The sequence below is a fragment of the Mytilus galloprovincialis genome, chromosome 6 (genome assembly GCF_965363235.1).
Source record: "Mytilus galloprovincialis chromosome 6, xbMytGall1.hap1.1, whole genome shotgun sequence".
Taxonomy (NCBI): Eukaryota; Metazoa; Mollusca; class Bivalvia; order Mytilida; family Mytilidae; genus Mytilus; species Mytilus galloprovincialis.
Genome location: NC_134843.1, coordinates 18,168,244 through 18,188,980, shown reverse-complemented (window position 1 = coordinate 18,188,980; position 20,737 = coordinate 18,168,244). Strand labels below are relative to the sequence as shown.

Below are 20,737 nucleotides of genomic sequence, written 5' to 3'. Positions count from 1 at the left end.
TAAATACCTGTCTAATCAGTATACACACTGTTATGTCTCATAGGACTTTCTTTGAGAAAAGTATTACCATATATGTCTTATTTTTTCTTTCTAGGAGAAGATGGTAACAGAAATTGTGATAATGAACCACTGGCAAGTCATGATGAACTGGAAGGTCCTTATGAACATCAGATGGCTTTATATGAGGTACATTAATTAGTCCCCTATCGATGAATTGGTTTGCACTTGGTTAGTCCAGGAAATCTGTTTTCCGCATTTTGTTCCTACTTGTTTAAGGATATTGATTTGATATCTGGTATACAGTTTCATCATGAGGAACAGTTCAAGTTTGAATATTTTTCTGGTCTGATGATTTTGTGCAGAGTTATGGTCCTTAGACTTAGAAAATACACCTGCATAATCAAGTTTTCAGCACTTTTTTTTTGCTATGTAAGGTACTTTATGAAATTGGTTTTGTAAGCAAAATTATATCCATCTTGGGAATTCTAAGCAAAATTTCTTTCTTGGGTTCTACAAGCAAATATTTTCCTTTGTGGGTTCTGTAAGCAAATATTCTAGCAAAATATGTATATTTTGGACAACATTTTTATATTAAGACACCATGTAAAAAATAAGTTATTAAGTTAATAGGAATTCTGTTAAACTGTTCTATAATTTGTTTATCACTATGGCACAAGTCTATGAATATTCACAATATGATGACATTTTAACACGGTATGACTGTCACATGTTAAGCTCCAGGGAACAATCTTTAATAAGAAAGGCTTTCAATCTAGCTTAAAATCTCTATAATAATATTACGAAATGGAGAAAATCTAATTTTAGAACTGTTAACAGTTTCTGTTTAGAACGTGCACATTTAATATCAGTCAGAGAAAATAATGATGGCCATGCCATTTTACATCTTTCTTTTTCAATAAAGACATGTAACTTTAGTTTAGTTGATCTATTTCTGAAAAAAAACACGTAGAAATTTTGAAGTGAATCCAAAATGTCATTCAGTGATGATATAATAGCTGATATGAATTACATAATTTCATTATTCTCTTCACATTGGGACCTTGATTCATTGTTTTTGCAAAGTGCTGAAAATTGAAAAATGATGACAGAGTCAACAACAGTTTTATCTTCATTAACAGTCAGATATGATGAAAATCGATTCGTTTTTTTAAAGAGATGTCATTGTGATATAATTGTTCTTTTCAACCAAAAACATACTTTTTAACAATATTGTTGAAACTTTCATTTTTTCTTTCTTTGTAAATCTTTTGCATATCCCTGGCAGAGGGGCTTTAAGTTTTACCCTTGTCCTTCTGGACGTATATCCTGAAATTGGTTTACGTTCTCCTAACTTTAGTTTGCCCCAACCAAATGTTATGAAACTTATACACAATGCTTATAATTACCTTAAAACACAGATCAAGTTTGAATTTTGGTAGTGTAACTTTTACCATTTAAGAGTTATGCCCCTTTACAAATGGGATAATTGCTGAAATATTTGTCTCTGATCTCTTACTTAAGTTTGCCTCAACTAAATGTAATTTAAATTAGAAACAATATTTACCACAAAACTCAAATCAAGTACACACTTGGGGATCCTCACTTTTACAGTTCTTGAGTTATGTCCCTTTACAACTTTATGTGCAAGGAGGGCATCATCTGTGTCCCAAGGACACATTCCCCATTTATTTGATTTTTAAATGCAGCCTAATTATAATTATTTCATACAAAATTTCATAAAAATTTGAAATGTCTTTCAATATAGAAATATGGAGATGTTGTATAATTTCAAAGAGACAATTTCAAATCCACCAAACTTCAATTGAAGTGAATGTAAGTAATTATAGGCAATTGCACATCCTTCAACAATAAAAAAAAAAAACACATACTGAATAGCTATTTTTTGTCTTAATTTAACTAATTGAAGTAAAACTATAATTAGAACTGTGATTTCAGGATGATTTACAGGCCAGAGGTAAAATCTCACAAATCCTTAATAGGATCGCCAATTATCAAGCTGGGATTGAACCAAACATGACCAAAGAATACAGCGATAAAGACAAACAGGTATAGAATACACTGCCATTTTGTAAGTCTCCTAAACCCTCCCCCTATCTAATGTACTATAGGTCTGCTCACCACTCTGCAGTAATGTAAGTACAGCCCTTGTAAAGTCTATTGTACTGAAGGTATACAGTATTGTAAATCTGCCCACATTAAAAGAGCTTAATTCAGTAGTTGTCTTTTTGTTTCTGTATATAAGGGTATGTATTTTACCATTTCTAATGCACAGTATACACATTATCTCTGTTTGTCTGCCAAAACTAGATATCACAAAGGTTCCTGTAAAATTTTTAGTGTTACAATAAAAAAATGTTTCACACCACAAAGGAAAAGTGGTTGTTGTATCATGTATGACATTAACTTTTCAAGTGTTCAACTATCCAAATACTGTGCAGTCATTATTATTTGTCTGATACCAATTTGAGTGAATTAAATGGGTACAGGTGTTCTTAAAAATTAAAGGTTCACCTTATTACAAATTTTCTAAACTTTGGCAAAGCCATGAGATTAAATATCCAAGAACATGTAAGTTTTCCTTAATCCACGAAAATTGGTGCCTACGAAAATACCTGAATCCACAGTAGAGAAGTTCTATTAGATACCTTAAAGTAATTGATCAATTTGAATAGGCAAGATCAATCTACTAATTGGAAGCACGACCTCCGTTTTTTACATGCCCTGTATTCAATTACCTTCATTAGACCGGCGTTTTGCATTTGCGCCGATTTTTTCTTTCATTTGCGCCGATTTTTTTTTTCATTTGCGCCGATTTTTTTACAGGTAAATTACATGTGAATAGATATAAGAAGATGTGGTATGCGTGCCAATGAGACAACTCTCTAACAAAGTAATGTTATTTTTCATTTATTATTATAGACGTCTTCGGTTAGCCACTTGTATAAATGAAATGAATTGTCAGTCATAACATGTAAATATATATATATAACTGTTGTCCCCTGCTCACCACGGGGAGATAGAAGAAGGACCACAAGAAACATCTCCAGACTTTTTCCTTGACCGTACCCGTAGTTCATAGCCTCTGACTTTCGGTCATCTGCCACATGGTTATGCTCGTTTTGTGTTTTGATAATAGTCAGACCATCAGAATCCGTGGTGACTGGATTTACACGATTGTATGGTTCATTAGTAAGATATGTTTTAGGACACTGACCTTCCTATATGTATGATCGTCGCTGATTAAAAAATTGACTCCTCGGCTTAGTTTTAATGTGCAATATGTCCACCATGTTACAACGAAGTTCCAGAACAATATGAATCAAAATTAACTAATTAAACATAAGTGAACAACATTTATAACCAGATTTTACCAATGATATAGTACATGTACAAGTATTAACTTACCTGTAAATCTAATTAGGAGCAAATATAAAATCAGCGCAAATGAAAAAATGAAATCGGCGCAAATGAAAGAATGAAAATTTCCAAAATCGGCGCAAATGTCATACGCCCCATTAGACAAGATTACATCAGTTATAGTTTGTTTATCTCATTAAGTCATGAATGAAATCAACTTGAGAAATTAAAAAACAGGTGTTATAAAAGATTTAGGTAAAACTACAAACTCAAGGTCATAAAATTTAGTAAAACAGATTATACTTATGAAGAGAAGAAAAAAACGTACATGTTAGTTATATCATATCATTACTGTAAATTTAATGGAGGAATTTGCAATGCCATTATTTGGCTCCTGAAATGTAAAAAGAGTAAATTTTCTTAATCCTTTAAAATTGAAGTTTATTTATCACAGTTTTAGCATTTTTTGTTCAAACACAAACAAGGTCAATCTGTTTCAAGACAAACTTAACTGGTACCAACTTTCTTTTTTATCAACAACAAAAATGAAAAAAAAATAATAGCAGGCAATTAAAATCCTTAGGTTAAAGAAAGATGGGCAGCAACACATTGAGAAGAGAAATGTAACAATTCTATCAGACAAAACAGTAGTCCTCAAGGTGCAACAAATCAGAGAGTTCAGTCGCTTAGGAAGGCTATGAAGAATTTTATTTGATTGCATAGACTAAGAGTTTTAACATTTTTACCTTTTTTTTCAATTCAGGAGCCAAAAAAAAGTGACCTTCACCCTACTTTCTCCTTCAATACACATTGCAGTCATTTAATTCCTCATAAGTTCAGTATTTCATGTGGAGTTTTTATTTTGGTTTCAAATACTATTTTTGACTTTTTAGAATGTTAAAATGTTATAATTGCTGAGGGACATAATGATATATATAATCAATAACAGATTGTATAACAGGATAATACCCCTTTGATTTAGGTACATTAGATAACCTTTACACATTTAATAACATTTACTGAAAGTCATCTTGATTCAAGGTTATAACTTCAAATGTATGTGTATTATATTACGTCATTTTACAGGACAAAAGCAAGGTATATGACACTGGCTATCTTGCATTCCCTGTTTTATCTTTTGTTATTGTTTTTTTTTCTTGGATGAGGCATTCCCAACGCATGTTGTTAAGCTATCCTTGCATCAAATTACTTTTGCAGAAGAATTGAGATTTTTTAGCTTACTTTGCATTGAATAGATTCAATACACTAAGTTGATATTGACCTTTTAAAATTTTACGTAATGTAGCAGTTTCAATTAAGAATAAAAGGAGATGTACGTAATACATCAATGAGACAGCAACAACAGATATAAAACACATGTAGAGGGCATCGTACAATCTTCAACAATAGATTGGGGTCTATAAAATTTCAAGTGCCGCAATTTATTAATGTGTTTTAATTCTCCTAAAATTTATACTTCTTATTCAAATACTTTCCTTAAATATATAAATGGTAAATTTCAACTTAGTGTAAGTGGGAATGTGTTTTTCAGTAAGACAAATATAGGTTTTTTTCTCACTCAGAAAGAAAATATACATCAAATCTTCTATACATCATTACAAAATGAAAAAACCCTGACCCTAAATAATTTGCGTAAATTAATTTTTGTAAATTATTTTTTTTTAAAACCCCGCACTATATGACTTTTAAACACAATAAGTAGTAGTCATATATTAATTGATTATATGTCTATCAGCTGTTTTGCATTTATTTTTGTATTTTTTAATGTATTGCCTGTTGCCAAAAGCAAGTGTTGGTAACTGCTTCTTGATATAATATTAGATTTTGTATATGAATATGTTAAAAGCTTTTCCAGTGGTTATTGCCCTAGTTAATAGATTATATAATATTTGCTTAGTAAGGACAGTTGCTGATTTAATAGATTATATAATATTTGCTTGATAGGGACATCAAATGTTTATTTCTTAGCAGTTGTCAATATATATCTCAAGTTTTAAAAACAAATCTGTAAAGCAAAGCATTTTATATTGGTATATATTGATTATTCATAAATTAAGATTACCTTGATCGTGTATTATAATGTTACTTCTCTTCAAAATGAATATAAAAAGTGTCAATAAATTTTAAAATGTATTACCTAAGAATGATAAAAAAAAAATGCTATTGATAAAATCAGTTTGACACTTGCTTAATCTGTGTTATAAAAGATGCCACTAAGGGAAATAATTCTTTCAGTACCTTTGTGATTTTACAAGATGTTAAAAAGGACATAACTTAAACCTATGTGCTATAAGATGCCAATAAGGGAAATAACTCTTTTATTATGTGCATGTTAATAGATGCCAATAAGGGAAGTAACTCCTTCATAACCTCTGTGATAAAGATGCCAATAAGTGAAATAACTCTATTATTACCTGTAAGATATAATATGACAATAAGGGAAAGAACTCTTTTATTACCTGTAAGATATAATATGCCAATAAGTGAAATAACTCTATTATTACCTGTAAGATATAATATGACAATAAGGGAAAGAACTCTTTTATTACCTGTAAGATATAATATGCCAATAAGTGAAATAACTCTATTATTACCTGTAAGATATAATATGACAATAAGGGAAAGAACTCTTTTATTACCTGTAAGATATAAGATGACAAGAAGTGAAATAACTCTTTTATTACCTGTAAGATATAATATGACAATAAGGGAAATAACTCTTTTATTACCTGTAAGATATAATATGACAATAAGGGAAATAACTTTTTTATTACCTGTAAGATATAATATGACAATAAGGGAAATAACTCTTTTATTACCTGTAAGATATGATATGACAATAAGAGAAATAACTCTTTTATTACCTGTAAGATATAAGATGACAATAAGTGAAATAACTCTTTTATTACCTGTAAGATATAAGATGACAATAAGGGAAATAACTCTTTTATTACATGTAAGATATAATATGACAATAAGAGAAATAACTCTTTTATTACCTGTAAGATATAAGATGACAATAAGGGAAATAACTCTTTTATTACATGTAAGATATAATATGACAATAAGGGAAATAACTCTTTTATTACCTGTAAGATATGATATGACAATAAGAGAAATAACTCTTTTATTACCTGTAAGATATAAGATGACAATAAGTGAAATAACTCTTTTATTACCTGTAAGATATAAGATGACAATAAGGGAAATAACTCTTTTATTACATGTAAGATATAATATGACAATAAGGGAAATAACTCTTTTATTACCTGTAAGATATGATATGACAATAAGAGAAATAACTCTTTTATTACATGTAAGATATAATATGACAATAAGGGAAATAACTCTTTTATTACATGTAAGATATAATATGACAATAAGAGAAATAACTCTTTTATTACCTGTAAGATATAAGATGACAATAAGGGAAATACCTCTTTTATTACATGTAAGATATAATATGACAATAAGAGAAATACCTCTTTTATTACCTGTAAGATATAATATGACAATAAGGGAAATAACTCTTTTATTACATGTAAGATATAAGATGACAATAAGAGAAATAACTCTTTTATAACCTGTAAGATATAAGATGACAATAAGGGAAATAACTCTTTTATTACATGTAAGATATAATATGTCAATAAGGGAAATAACTCTTTTATTACCTGTAAGATATAATATGTCAATAAGGGAAATAACTCTGTTAAAGCATGTGTGATAGGTGCCTATAAGGGAAATAACTCTTTCATTACCCGTGTGATATAAAATGCCAATAAGGGAAGTAACTCCTTCATAACCTCTGTGATAAAGATGCCAATAAGGGAAATAACTCTTTTATTACTTATGAGATTTAATAAGGGAAGTAACTGCTTTATTATCTGTGTGATATAAGAAGTCAATAAGGGAAATAACTCTCATAGCTTGAATTACATCTATAATAAATGTACATCATGCTTGATAATAGTTGATGAGATAAATGTAACTTAAGGATATATTTCATTTCAGTTATAAGCTGTTAAAAGTAAGCTACTAATTATTTGAGTTATGCATTCTACTAACAATTTTTATAGAAATGGGTTAATTATTGTTATTTGTTATTGTAACAAAGTTATATACCTTTGAGTTTTCCTGATATATTGAGTGAAACAAATTCCACTTGTTAATAATGTGTGAGAGTTTCAGTACTTGAGCCTGGGATCCTGGCTCACTCGGCTTTACATATATTGACACAAAGAAGATGCTGAGCCAGGATGCCAGAATATTTTAGTACAGGGCACCATATATAGTTTTGTTATCAGGTTCATTTAAAGCTCACATGGCACACAGGGTCAGTGTCAGTTATTTCTATCACTTGGTGTCTGTCGTCTCTTCACCTTTCACATATTTGTAAACTCCTCTAAAACTAAAACACCATTTCACATTAAACTGGATAGAAATAGTGAAGTCATTTTTGTCGAGCCTGCAACTTTTGTTGCAGAAAGCTCGACATAGGGATAGTGATCCGGCGGCGGCGGCAACGGCGGCGGCTACGGCGGCGGCGTTAGCTAACTTCTTAAAAGGTTTATATTTTAGAAGGTGAAAGACCTGGATGCTTCATACTTTGTATATAGATGCCTCATGTTACGAAGTTTCCGTCAGTCACATGTCCAATGTCCTTGTCCTCATTTTCATGGTTCAGTGACCACTTGAAAAAAAAGTTCAGAATTTTTGTAATGTTGAATTCTCTCTTATTATAAGTAATAGGGTAACTATATTTGGTATGTGCGTACCTTGCAAGGTCCTCATGCCCGTCAGACAGTTTTCACTTGACCTCGACCTCATTTCATGGATCAGTGAACAAGGTTAAGTTTTGGTGGTCAAGTCCATATCTCAGATACTATAAGCAATAAGGCTAGTATATTTGGTGTATGGAAGGACTGGAAGGTGTACATGTCCAACTGGCAGGTGTCATCTGACCTTGACCTCATTTTCATGGTTCAGTGGTTATAGTTAAGTTTTTGTGTTTTGGTCGGTTTTTCTCATACTTTATGCAATAGGTCTACTATATTTGTTGTATGGAATGATTGTAAGGTGTACATGTCTAGCGGGCAGATGTCATCTGAACTTGACCTCATTTTCATGGTTCAGTGGTCAAAGTTAAGTTTTTAAGTTTTGGTCTTTTTATCTAATATTATATGCCAAAGGTCAACTATATTTGGTGTATGGAAATATATTATGATCTATATGTCAGTCCCGCAGGTTTATTTGACCATGACCTCAATTGCACGGTTCATTGCACAGTGTTAAGTTTTTGTGTTTTGGTCTATTTTTCTTACTAAAACTATAAGTAATAGGTCAACTATATTTGTTGTATGGAAGCTTTGTTAGCTGTACATGTCTGCCTGGCATGGTTCATCTGACCTTGACCTTATTTTCATGGTTCATTGGTCTTTGTTTAGCTATCTTGGTTAATGTTAAGTTTATGTGACAGTTGTAATAAAGCTTTATACTTAGGACTATCAACATAATTTCAATGATTAGTAAAGAAGGCGAGACATTTCAGTGTGTGCACTCTTGTATTCTGTTTGGATGAAAAACATAGCAGCTAAAGGCAGTTATTGATTGTGATTGGTTAGTTTTTTCAAATACATTTTCTAAACATTCAAAATTTTATTGATATGATTAATTTCTTATTACTGATCACCTTTAAATTCAATAAAATTTCTGAAAAATACTGTAAAGTTCAAAACTATTTGTTGCCTGATTTTGGAAATTGAATGGATTCATTGTTTTTTATCTACATTGGTCAACAATTTAGGTGAGCAATATAGGCTAAGAGGGAGCCACTTGTTGTGATAATAACTTAACCGATTGGTTTGAATATTAATCATATATATCACATTAAGGTGGTACCTAACACTACAGGGAGATAACTCTGTAAAATCAGCTAAACGCTTTAATTACCTTGTGTTGTTTAGGGAATATTAAGCTTCTCGATGATCAAAATTGTGCTTGTCAAACTGCTATATAACCAGTGTAATTTTTCTGATAAAACGGTTGGTTCAAATTTTTTGAAATTTTTATATTTTTGTTAAAGGGTCAAAGTAAATACTTGTTTTGTTAAAATTTTATAAAAATTAAACGAGCCAAATTTATTTTAATTAAGATGTTGGGTACCACCTTAAATACTACAAACAAAGGTTCCAACTTATCCCAGTCAACCATCGCAGATCAAAAATCAGGACATGATACATATATATCAAAGGTCATAATTGTATATGAATCAAAACAAAGTCAAATTTGTTAGTAAGCCATGAAATAAAAAGGTATACCTGTTGAGTATGATCAATAAAGAAACTTCACTCTTCCTTCCTCAGCAAATTTAATCTTTCTTGCCTATTTTCTACTCCACTTTATACTCAGAACATTGAGATTAAGATTAATGTGTTCTCTCAAAATTGCTTTGTTAACAAAATTCTTTTAATTTTTTTTAATTTATTTCTAATTTGTTAATTAGTAGGATAATATGGATCAAAATTTTCCAGTATGTTCAAGATATGAAGACCTTAATGAAATATAACTCTTTATAATCATTGGTGGAAAACTGGATTTCATGATTTCAGGGTTTTTTTTTCTCACTTTATTGTAATATTTTGAAAGTTTCATTGGTATCCATCTGTGTTTATTCAAACAAGAAGTTGTTCCTTATTTGTAAAAAATCTCCAAAAGCAACAAAATGTTAATGTGTAGAAGAAAAAGGAATAATTTTAATATTTTATTTCAGTATTTTACATATATATGTTTCAAGCTTCTTAGTGAAAATATTGTGCATATGCTTAAATCTATTGCTATTTCTACCATTTTAGAAATCCCTTTTGCCAAACTAAGCTATTATCATTTATTTGTTATTGGAATGGAATGAATTTTGTCATTTGTAGGGTTTAAGGCTAGGAATTTATAATGCTCATTATTTGATAAAGAATAAAATAATTAAATTTTCACATAGAAATAATTGAGAAGTTCTTTTTCAAAAGTGTTAGTGTTTTAGAATATACCCTTAACATACATGGACATTCCAAGTTTATTTGATATATAGCTTTCTACGATACAAGCTTGCTTTTATGTTAATATGGATAAAAGCTTTAAATAAGAAAAAGAATGAATATCACATGATATCCATGATATCCTTATAAAAATAGTAGGAAAAAGGATTTTTCCATCCATTGTCTTAGCATAAACATTTTACAATTTATCTTGAAAGGATTTGCAATCAACTACATATTTTTTTAGAAAAACTGTTTGAAAATTTAATGCTTACAATAAAAAAAAAGAATACATTTATAAAATAACACTATGTTCATGTTTTGCAGGCCAAACTAGGAACATTATTTGGAGTTTATTTACCAACCATACAGAATATATTTGGTGTACTGCTGTTTATCCGTATGACATGGATTGTTGGCATGGCTGGACTGTTTGAGAGTCTAGGAATTGTAGTTATCTGTTGTTTAACAGTAAGTAGTCATGATCTGGGGGAGGGGTTGCTTTGGAAGTCTTAATTATTGTATTTCTTGTGTTACATTCACCATTGTTCAATTAAGGAATGACTGTAATATCATGAATATTTTTTCTGTCTATGAAGAAAAAATATCAAAAATGTGGTGCACACTGAATAACATGCAAAGCAGGTTATTTTAAAGTGTGCACCACATTTTTTTATGTTATTTCATATAGACAGAAAAAATACTACAGTCATTCCTTGTAACTTAATTTAAGATTGCATTTTAAGTCGTAGTAAATAATGAAAAAAATTGATGACGTCACGGTCACATGACAAAATTATGTATATGAGCTGTCAGCCAATCAGAAGAAGCATTACATCCAAAATTAAATTATTTAGTTATAGCACTTAAGTAAGTCTGGACTTTGAATTCAGATAGGACAGATTTTTATGTAACTTTTAAAAATGCAAAATCTGCTTTGGAAAATTTCTACAAAATGACTGATCTGAATATTTGACTTGTCACAAAACTTCTCAACAAATATAGCCAAGTGGTCAAGATTTCCCATCAACAAATATAGCCAATTGGTCAAGATTTCCCATCAACAAATATAGCCAAGTGGTCAAGATTTCCCATCAACAAATATAGCCAAGTGGTCAAGATTTCCCATCTATTAAATCTCAACAAATATAGCCAAGTGGTCAAGATTTCCCATCAACAAATATAGCCAAGTGGTCAATATTTCCCATCAACAAATATAGCCAAGTGGTCAAGATTTCCCAACAAATATAGCCAAGTGGTCAAGATTTCCCATCAACAAATATAGCCAAGTGGTCAAGATTTCCCAACAAATATAGCCAAGTGGTCAAGATTTCCCATCAACAAATATAGCCAAGTGGTCAAGATTTCCCAACAAATATAGCCAAGTGGTCAAGATTTCCCATCAACAAATATAGCCAAGTGGTCAAGATTTCCCATCAACAAATATAGCCAAGTGGTCAAGATTTCCCATCAACAAATATAGCCAAGTGGTCAAGATTTCCCAACAAATATAGCCAAGTGGTCAAGATTTCCCATCTATTAAAAGCCTAAGCATTCATTATTCCTCTTAGTATATCAACAAAAGTGTTTCAAAAATCTTAAAACAGGTCAAATTGAGGAGCTGTAGTTAACAAAGGGGAAGCAGGTCACTCTTATAAATAGGATTTGAAGAACTGTGGATACCAGTGCTTAGGAATTCAGTGTAGAAGCAGTTACTCTTATATAAGATACTTTGTATGATGAATGATATCTGTTTTATAAATTTGCTAATTTTCCCCCTGATGTGCTCTGGAGAATTAGAACAAACCTTGTTAGGTTCAGTTCAATGAAACATTATTTCATTAGAGTAAACATGTTGATTGATTGACAGATTACTGATTAAAGTAAAAATACAATGCAGTCAACTGTTATTACAAGTCAAGTTGTGAAATTAAACTTCATGTGTGTCAATACTTTTGATTGAAGTTAACACATAAAATGGTCATACTATTATGTTTATATTTCATTTTTATGGTTGTTCATTTGGCCTTAATGTTTTTGCTTTTGCAGTTGTTCAATTGGTCTAATTGATTCAGATTTTACGGTTGTTCTTTTTGGTCTAAATGTTTTGGGTTTTATGGTTGTTTATTTTGACCTAATTGTTTTGGGTTTTATGGTTGTTTATTTTGACCTAATTGTTTTGGGTTTTATGGTTGTTTATTTTTACCTAATTTTTTGGGGTTTTATGGTTGTTCATTTTGACCTAATTGTTTCAGCTTTCGGGGGTTGATCGTTTTGCCTAATTGTTTCATGTATTTGAGTTGATCATTTGGCAAATTTGTTTCGGAATAAATCCTTGTTATTTGGTCTAAATGTAGCCAAAGGGTAAAATATAGTGATATAGTGTTCATCCCATTCTGTTAGGTTTTTTCTTAAGAAATATTGATTGTTGGATACTTAACTTCCACCTCTCAGGAAATACATAGTGCAATTATGTGAAAGATTGTTTGATTCTTATGAGCATGCTATACTGTGTAAAGTTTTTTCAGATTCTTCACTTATGAATTTTAAACTCACCAAATTTTTACACATAATGACCATTTTCATCATTTTTTTTTTCACGAAATAGGGAATAGAACCCCCTGAATTTGGTATCAGGTTCCATGAAAGCATATTATACATTCATATAATTGTTCATCCATTGCTCATCCATTGCTCATAACTTTACATTTACAGTAAGTTAGTATAATAGCTTCATTTGCTTTTTTCTTTTTAGACCATGTTAACAGCTATATCTATGAGTGCCATAGCTACAAATGGTGTAGTACCTGCTGGAGGATCGTACTTCATGATATCCAGAGCACTAGGTCCAGAGTTTGGTGGGGCTGTTGGGATACTGTTTTATCTAGGGACCACTGTGGCATCCTCTATGTACATCATTGGTTCAGTAGAAATTTTGTTGGTAAGTGAATGATCATTGTTGCCTCAAAAACAAAAACTGAATACACTAAAAACTTTCTATTATAATTATTTACTTTGCATTGGAACTTTGTTCTTTTATTGCACATAACTTTGAGAGGAAAATAATTACTATATTACTTCCTGGTTAGTTGTGGTCTGTCATTAAATCCTTCTATTTTAAATGTTACATAATAGCTAAAATCATGTTGTAAGAATTTTGCACACTGTGTCATCCCTTGAGCTTAGAAATATAGATAAGGACATATGGTATAATTCACCTTCGGAATGGAATTTCTTATTATTAATGGTAGTACAGTGACTGATAGTCTGTTACATTCTTGTATTTAAGTCTTTAGTGGATAGTTGTTTTAGTAGCAATCATACCACATCTTCCTATGTTTGTCATGATAAAAAACCTAAAGCTTAAGTGCTTTCTTGATTAAATATTGAGAGGTCAAGATAGATGGTCACATATAGTCCATATTTGTTTTTCGTTCATTTATTTTTTACATAAATAAGGCTGTTAGTTTTCTCGTTTGAATTGTTTTACATTGTCTTATCAGGGCCTTTTATAGCTGACTATGCGGTATGGGCTTTGCTCATTGTTGAAGGCCGTACTGTGACCTATAGTTGTTAATGTCTGTGTCATTTTGGTCTTTTGTGGATAGTTGTCTCATTGGCAATCATACCACATCTTCTTTTTATATGACCAAATGACTTCAGCCTTTTACCACAATGGTAAGAAATGTTGCCATAATATAGTCACTTCAACATCAACAAGGCACACTCGATCACTAGTTCTATAAATCAACATCAACAAGGCACACTTGATCACTAGTAATATCAACATCAACAAGGCACACTCGATCACTAGTAATATCAACATCAACAATGCACACTCGATCACTAGTCATTTCAACATCAACAAGGCACACTCGATCACTAGTCATTTCAACATCAACAAGGCACACTCGATCACTAGTCATTTCAACATCAACAAGGCACACTCGATCACTAGTCATTTCAACATCAACAAGGCACACTCGATCACTAGTCATTTCAACATCAACAAGGCACACTCGATCACTAGTCATTTCAACATCAACAAGGCACACTCGATCACTAGTCATTTCAACATCAACAAGGCACACTCGATCACTAGTTCTATAAATCATTGAAAGTTCTTTATTTTACAAAGAATTCTAGTCTCATTAGCTATTAAACCCAACTACCTATAGTGCTTAGTTTTTGTACCATTGGAAGTTGAATTAAATGAACCAATAACAGATCAAGCGGTCTATTGTTATACCCCTGTTCCGACCAAGGTGGGAATTTTTGTTTTACCCTTGTCTGGCATTTGGACAGGCAAATACTGAAAGTGTTGGGATTATATATTAAAACTTGCAACTTCTTTTAATCCTATTTGAAAAAAATGTGTTTATTACTGCTTATAGTTGATATTGATGCCTGTTAGTCAGCTATTAGCTATGTTATTACATTCCATTGAAAGAAAAAAAATCAATATTGACCATCTAATAAAAGGTCATTCAAAATAGAGTACATTTACAATAATTTATCCAGTGAAGGTTAATTATCATATGAACATGATAAAGTGATATGATGTATCAGAAGAGACAAGACCATTTCCGTACAAAATATTATTCGATAAGTTAAGATATTTTTATGATTGCAAAAAATAATGACAGAATAAGCATGAAAAATAAAAATTTGTCTTTTAATTTCTAGTAATAAAAATCTCTCATTTGTGTCCAATGTTTAGTAATTAAAATATTAAATTCCAGCAAATATTCCTGAATATACAGTACTTATTGAAATCTCTGTAGTGTATGTCAGTCAAATTGATTAACAATTTATATTGTATACAACAAACCCCTGTAGTTCCTTGATTTATATGGAAACCAAAGAAAATAGAAGAGTTATACATTATTGAAGAAAAATAAGAAGTCCCAAAAGATCCTTGGCCGTTCCTTGGTGTATTTATACAAATGAGTTAGTGATGAAGCCAATATGTTGTCTACTGTTGAGAGTTGTATTTTGTTTAGATGGTAGTTTAAATCACCGATCTCTCAATCTTCATAGGAGTTGATGGAAAAACATCGGTAAATTTTCCCCTGGACACAAACAACAATTGTAATTGTCCATATACATCAGTATATAGTGACATTATTTGACATATTTATATAGACGGGTCAGTCATAACATAATTAAAAGCTGTAAGTCGTTCTGCGTAGTATTGATTCCTCGTCTATCATGGTCTTTATAAAAGGAGTTGTAGATCTATTTGGTACTAAGAGCATTTAGTTGATACAGTTTAATTACTGTGGATTCAATTTATACTTGGGTACCTATCAATTTCCGATGATTGCGGAAAACTTGCTCTTCATGGATATGTATTTTGTGGTTCTGCCAAAGACTCCATACAACCTTATATAAAATTTGTCGAAGATTTTCTTTTGTGTTTTACATCTACCCACAAAAACCCATTAAGTGGTATTCAAGAATAATAATGAATCCACAAATATGAACAGTATTTAGTTCTGTTTTAATATCTTCTGCAATCAAACTTGTGACATGGCATGGCTGTTTATACTATAAAACTTGGTCAACATTGGTTAATCTAGTTGTCTTAGTTTTCTAATCTTGGAATTACCTCATCAAATTGAAATAGAATCTCATGAAAAATTCAAGAATCATTCAAATCCAGTATCCTTTGTAATTAAAATTAAATTGAACTTCAATTGGCAATAATGCAGTAATTTGAGTTAGTTTTTCCTGCACTAAATTTTGGTTAACCATGTTATTTAAGTTTCTAAGGTAGACTATAGTTAGCAAATTTACATCGAAATCTTTATGATCAACAGATTTTTTTTTTAGATAAAATGAAAGATTTTTTTAACTTTCATATGTATGCAATTAAACTTTTGACCCAGATTTCATAGTACACTAAACATGAACATCGATAGGTTAAAAATTTTTGTTAAAAGTTTGCTTTCCAGGTAGTACACATATTCCTTATACAATAAATTTTAATAAAAGATATATGCCAAATATTAAATCGGTTTTACTGAACATGAAAATTTGGCAGTGTGATCCATGTTGTTCTATGTGCACATAATCTTGTTCTAGTTAAAATTTCACAAGCCAAATACTTAGTTGTCACAAGACTCATTTAGACTCAAATCTGCTTGCATAGTTTCACCAGGCAGTCAGAAAAATTGTTTCCAGGAAATCAGGAATATTAGAATTTGTTAATCACTTAGCTTGGTTTCCCTCTAGAAATGATGACAGTGTTACATATATATCAAATCATCCATGTTTGAACTCTAGAATACTGCCTCTTCATGGTTTATGAGGGGTATTTCAATAAAGCGTTCGATAAAATATGGAAAATTTTGTCTAAGATTAAATCAACTATTGGCAAATTTGTGGAACTTTTGCAAGTTAGGAAAGACTAAACATTATGTAATTTCTTGAAATCACCATATCCCTATTGCATGTTAACTTGACGATCGTATATTTCATGACATGATGGTTCTACTCTGACTTTAAGTGCACCATTGAGATTTACAGGGTTCAGACAAAAATGAAATATTGAAGACAGAAATGAAACTTATCTGTTATGTTTATCATTGATAATGATGGTGATGGTGGAATAAATTAAACAAGTAAACTAAGTTATATTTCATTTTCTCTAATTCTTCGTCAATTTATCCCTTTCTGCACCCATTGTATAAAAAAATTTAATTAAAGTGTGGTTCGTTTGATCTCAATTCTTCATTGGTTAAAATACGATTATGACTTCGAATTGTCTTGTTATCCTCTGAATTTCCTATTGAAAAAAGGCAACTATGCCTGATAACGTCACAAAGAAAGAACACATCTTTTTGCAGATCAGTTGCAAAGAAGGAATAAGTTTGCCTGCGTATTGTTTGAAATCATCAAAGAAACAGATTCCACCACCAAATCTCGTGTAATACGATATTTATCCACTCTAGACAGTTCAATTTTAAATATTTAACGGTCTCAAGTGGATAAATATCGTATCACACTCGATTCAGTGGTAGAATCTATATGTATATTAAAAAAATTAATGAAGGTGATTTCATCAAATTGATGGGATTTGCAATGTCTAAATTCTTATTATTTTTGTTGAGCCATTAAATAAATATAAATACTTTCATTAGAATTTTTTCAGAAACTTATGTCTGAATAGAATGACTTGGCCCACATGATTACAAAAAGGGTGTTTCATGAATGACAGAAATATAAGGAAATGGGAAAATCTTTGTTAAATACAGTAAAAGAAGTTGGGTTTTGTTGTGATGGTAATACTCGCATCAGTCTGTTCTGATACAGTGTGTTGACGAGGTTGTTTTTAATGACCTTGACAACCCATGTGAGTCTTGCAAGTTTGGTTAACACTGTGTTAAATCTTTCCTTCACTTTTATATAAGCACAATGCTTCTAAATATGCAGATCTTACTAACATTAAATTACTTTTTACTTTCAGAAATACATGGCACCACAGATATCCTTATTTGGTGATGTGACTATAGAAGCCAATGCTTTAAGTAACTACAGAGTGTACGGGACAATGATATTATTGTTACTAAGTGTCATCGTATTTATTGGTGTCAAATTTGTCAGTAAATTTGCTTCCTTGTCTCTAGCCTGTGTGATATTATCTATATTCTGTATTTATATTGGATTTTTTGTATCAAATGCAGACAGTGGTGTGAAGTAAGTATTTTAACAACATCTATACAAGGGAGATTACTTTTTAAGATAAAGAGAGTTAACTATTCAACTTCTCCTAAACAAGGGAGATAACTTGCTTGAAAAAATATATGATATCCTTTTCAATCGCACAACATTTTGTTGTTGGAATCACTTTTATCATGTTTGCTTGAAACGATAAGTTTTGAAAGCCAAAAATACAGTAAAAAATTCTACATCAAATTTTATAAACAAACTAAAGTGAAGTTGGGAAACAGCTGTACAGTTAGCATTTACCAATACACAAAAAATTGAACCATTTAAAATTTATGTTGAGAGGCCAATTTTTTTAGCATCAAAATTTTACTAGAGTTTTGGATGTTTTTCAGGGTGTGAAATTCACATTATTATGTTTTAAATGAAATGATTCATTTTTGAAAATTGTTCCTGGTAGAAAATTAATTTTCTAAGAGAAAGACTCTTATCATATTCTCTGTTTTATGTTAATGGTTTTACTCTGATTTTCTTTTCAGCATATGTTTTCTAGGAGATAGACTTTTAACTTCGTCAGTGTCATATATAAATGATTCTATGTACTGTAATAAGAACAATGATAGTAGAATATATGCCAAATATTGTACTTTACAAGGGAATGTGACAATTTGTGATGATTATTTCAATGAGCATGAAACAAAAGTGATGGCTGGTATACCTGGCATAGCTAGTGGTGTTATCAAAGGTAGGTTTTATTATTGTGTCTTTGAATTGCTTATTTGTTGTTGGTTAAATATCCATTTGCAGATATTACAGAAAAGTTTTGATATCCATCTCAATGAATCAATAAATAGTTGTTATAGAATCAGAAGGTATGCTTGCCAATAAGACATTTTTCCACCCATGTTCAAATGATGAGGATAAGTATAGATTATCATGTTTTCTACATATTGATATTGTAAATTATCAGCCACAAGCCACAATGTGAACCTTTTGGCAAAAGCTCAGCAAACGAACTAAAAAGCTTCACATTGTGTCAAGAAGGTGATATTTCTGTTTATCATTCTATTGAGGAGGATAAAAGTTATTATAGGTCACTGTATAGCCTTCAACAATGAGAAGAATCGTCACTTTACAGCCTTCAACAATGAGAAGAATCGTCACTGTACAGCCTTCAACAATGAGAAGAATCGTCACTGTACAGCCTTCAACAATGAGAAGAATCCGTACAATATTGTCAGCTATAATAGACCAAGACATGAAACATGTGAAACAATTCAAATGAGAAAACTAACAACCTAAATTATCTAATACAATTTAGGAAAAAATATATGGCAGACATGAAACAATGACAACCACTGGGTTACAGGTGCCTGGCTTGAGACAAGAGGCACATACAGAATGTGTCGGATTAAACATGATGGAAAAAAAATTAACGATAGTTTTTCAATAATATGAACTTTAAAATCATAATTGTGGCAGAGTGGTCTAAATAGATACTACTGTTATCACTAGCCAGTCAACACTGAGGTTGTGAGTTTGAACCCCACTGGTGCGAATGCACTCAACTCCAATTTTCATTGACTAGGTTTTCTCCTGGCACTCAGGCTTCCTTAGCCAGTATAAACTAGCCGCCACAAAAAAATCCCAAAAGGGGTGCTTAAAAGTGGTGTTAAAAGGAATAAATAAATCAAACTAAAATCATAATTAGAAAAAAATCATATATTTATAATTGAAATATAATTATACTGATATGAATTGTTTTGTAGATAATTTGTTCAGTAGATACACCATGAAAGACCGAGTGATTGGTCAGGAAACCCACGGTAATCGTCTGTATGGAGAGGTTGTGGCAGATATAACTTCCAGTTTTATGGTGCTGATGGCCATTTATTTCCCGTCTGTTACTGGTAGGTATTATTGGTAATTAGAGCTAAGATCTAGCAAATGACATGCATTTCTAAAGTAAACTCACTCATTTTACCAAGATATCTACACCAATTCTAGCCTTTAAAGTACTGGGTTTGGATGATAATCTTATTGATGGAGTGATAACCTATAAAGATATAATCATTGGCGGACAGAATTACTATGTCATAAGTTGTTGTCTTCTAAATCACGATTCTTGTGACCTTCAAACATTAAAGATGATCCAGTGACCCTGATTGCACACATGGTATACAAATCAAATGTGGTCCAAATAAGTTCTTGGATATGTTGTTTTTCGTTACAGGTATAATGGCTGGATCTAACAGGTCAGGTGACTTCTGATTGTATTTATGTTGTTTTCGTTACAGGTATAATGGCTGGATCTAACAGGTCAGGTGACTTCTGATCGTATTTATGTTGTTTTTCGTTACAGGTATAATGGCTGGATCTAACAGGTCAGATGACTTCTGATCGTATTTATGTTGTTTTTCGTTACAGGTATAATGGCTGGATCTAACAGGTCAGGTGACTTAGCTGATGCGTCCCGTTCGATTCCTGTAGGAACTATCTGTGCCATAATAACTACTTCTTTTGTCTGTATCCTTTATTTAAATCTTGTCAGAAAACACTTCAGGGTATTCTATTTTGTGATTTAGACCTTAAACTTAGTATATCCTGCTAGCTATGAAGTATGGACTCTTAGGTAA

At 31.2% G+C, this 20,737-nt stretch overlaps 1 protein-coding gene across 5 annotated transcripts in view; it reads left to right on the top strand.

Moving 5' to 3' along the window:
* LOC143079110 (solute carrier family 12 member 4-like) overlaps positions 1-20,737 on the top strand; it is a 73,669-nt gene that overhangs the window by 31,483 nt on the left and 21,449 nt on the right. For 3 of the 5 annotated variants that reach the window (XM_076254290.1, XM_076254293.1, XM_076254292.1), the window contains 9 exons: positions 95-186; positions 1,957-2,067; positions 4,465-4,476; positions 10,758-10,901; positions 13,186-13,371; positions 17,902-18,131; positions 18,641-18,846; positions 19,871-20,011; positions 20,529-20,627. In XM_076254290.1, coding sequence (XP_076110405.1) covers positions 95-186; positions 1,957-2,067; positions 4,465-4,476; positions 10,758-10,901; positions 13,186-13,371; positions 17,902-18,131; positions 18,641-18,846; positions 19,871-20,011; positions 20,529-20,627 — 1,221 coding nt within the window. Of the gene's footprint in view, positions 1-94; positions 187-1,956; positions 2,068-4,464; positions 4,477-7,413; positions 7,430-10,757; positions 10,902-13,185; positions 13,372-17,901; positions 18,132-18,640; positions 18,847-19,870; positions 20,012-20,528; positions 20,628-20,737 lie in introns of those variants that run through there. The other 2 variants (XM_076254291.1, XM_076254294.1) reach the window with 2 other exon arrangements.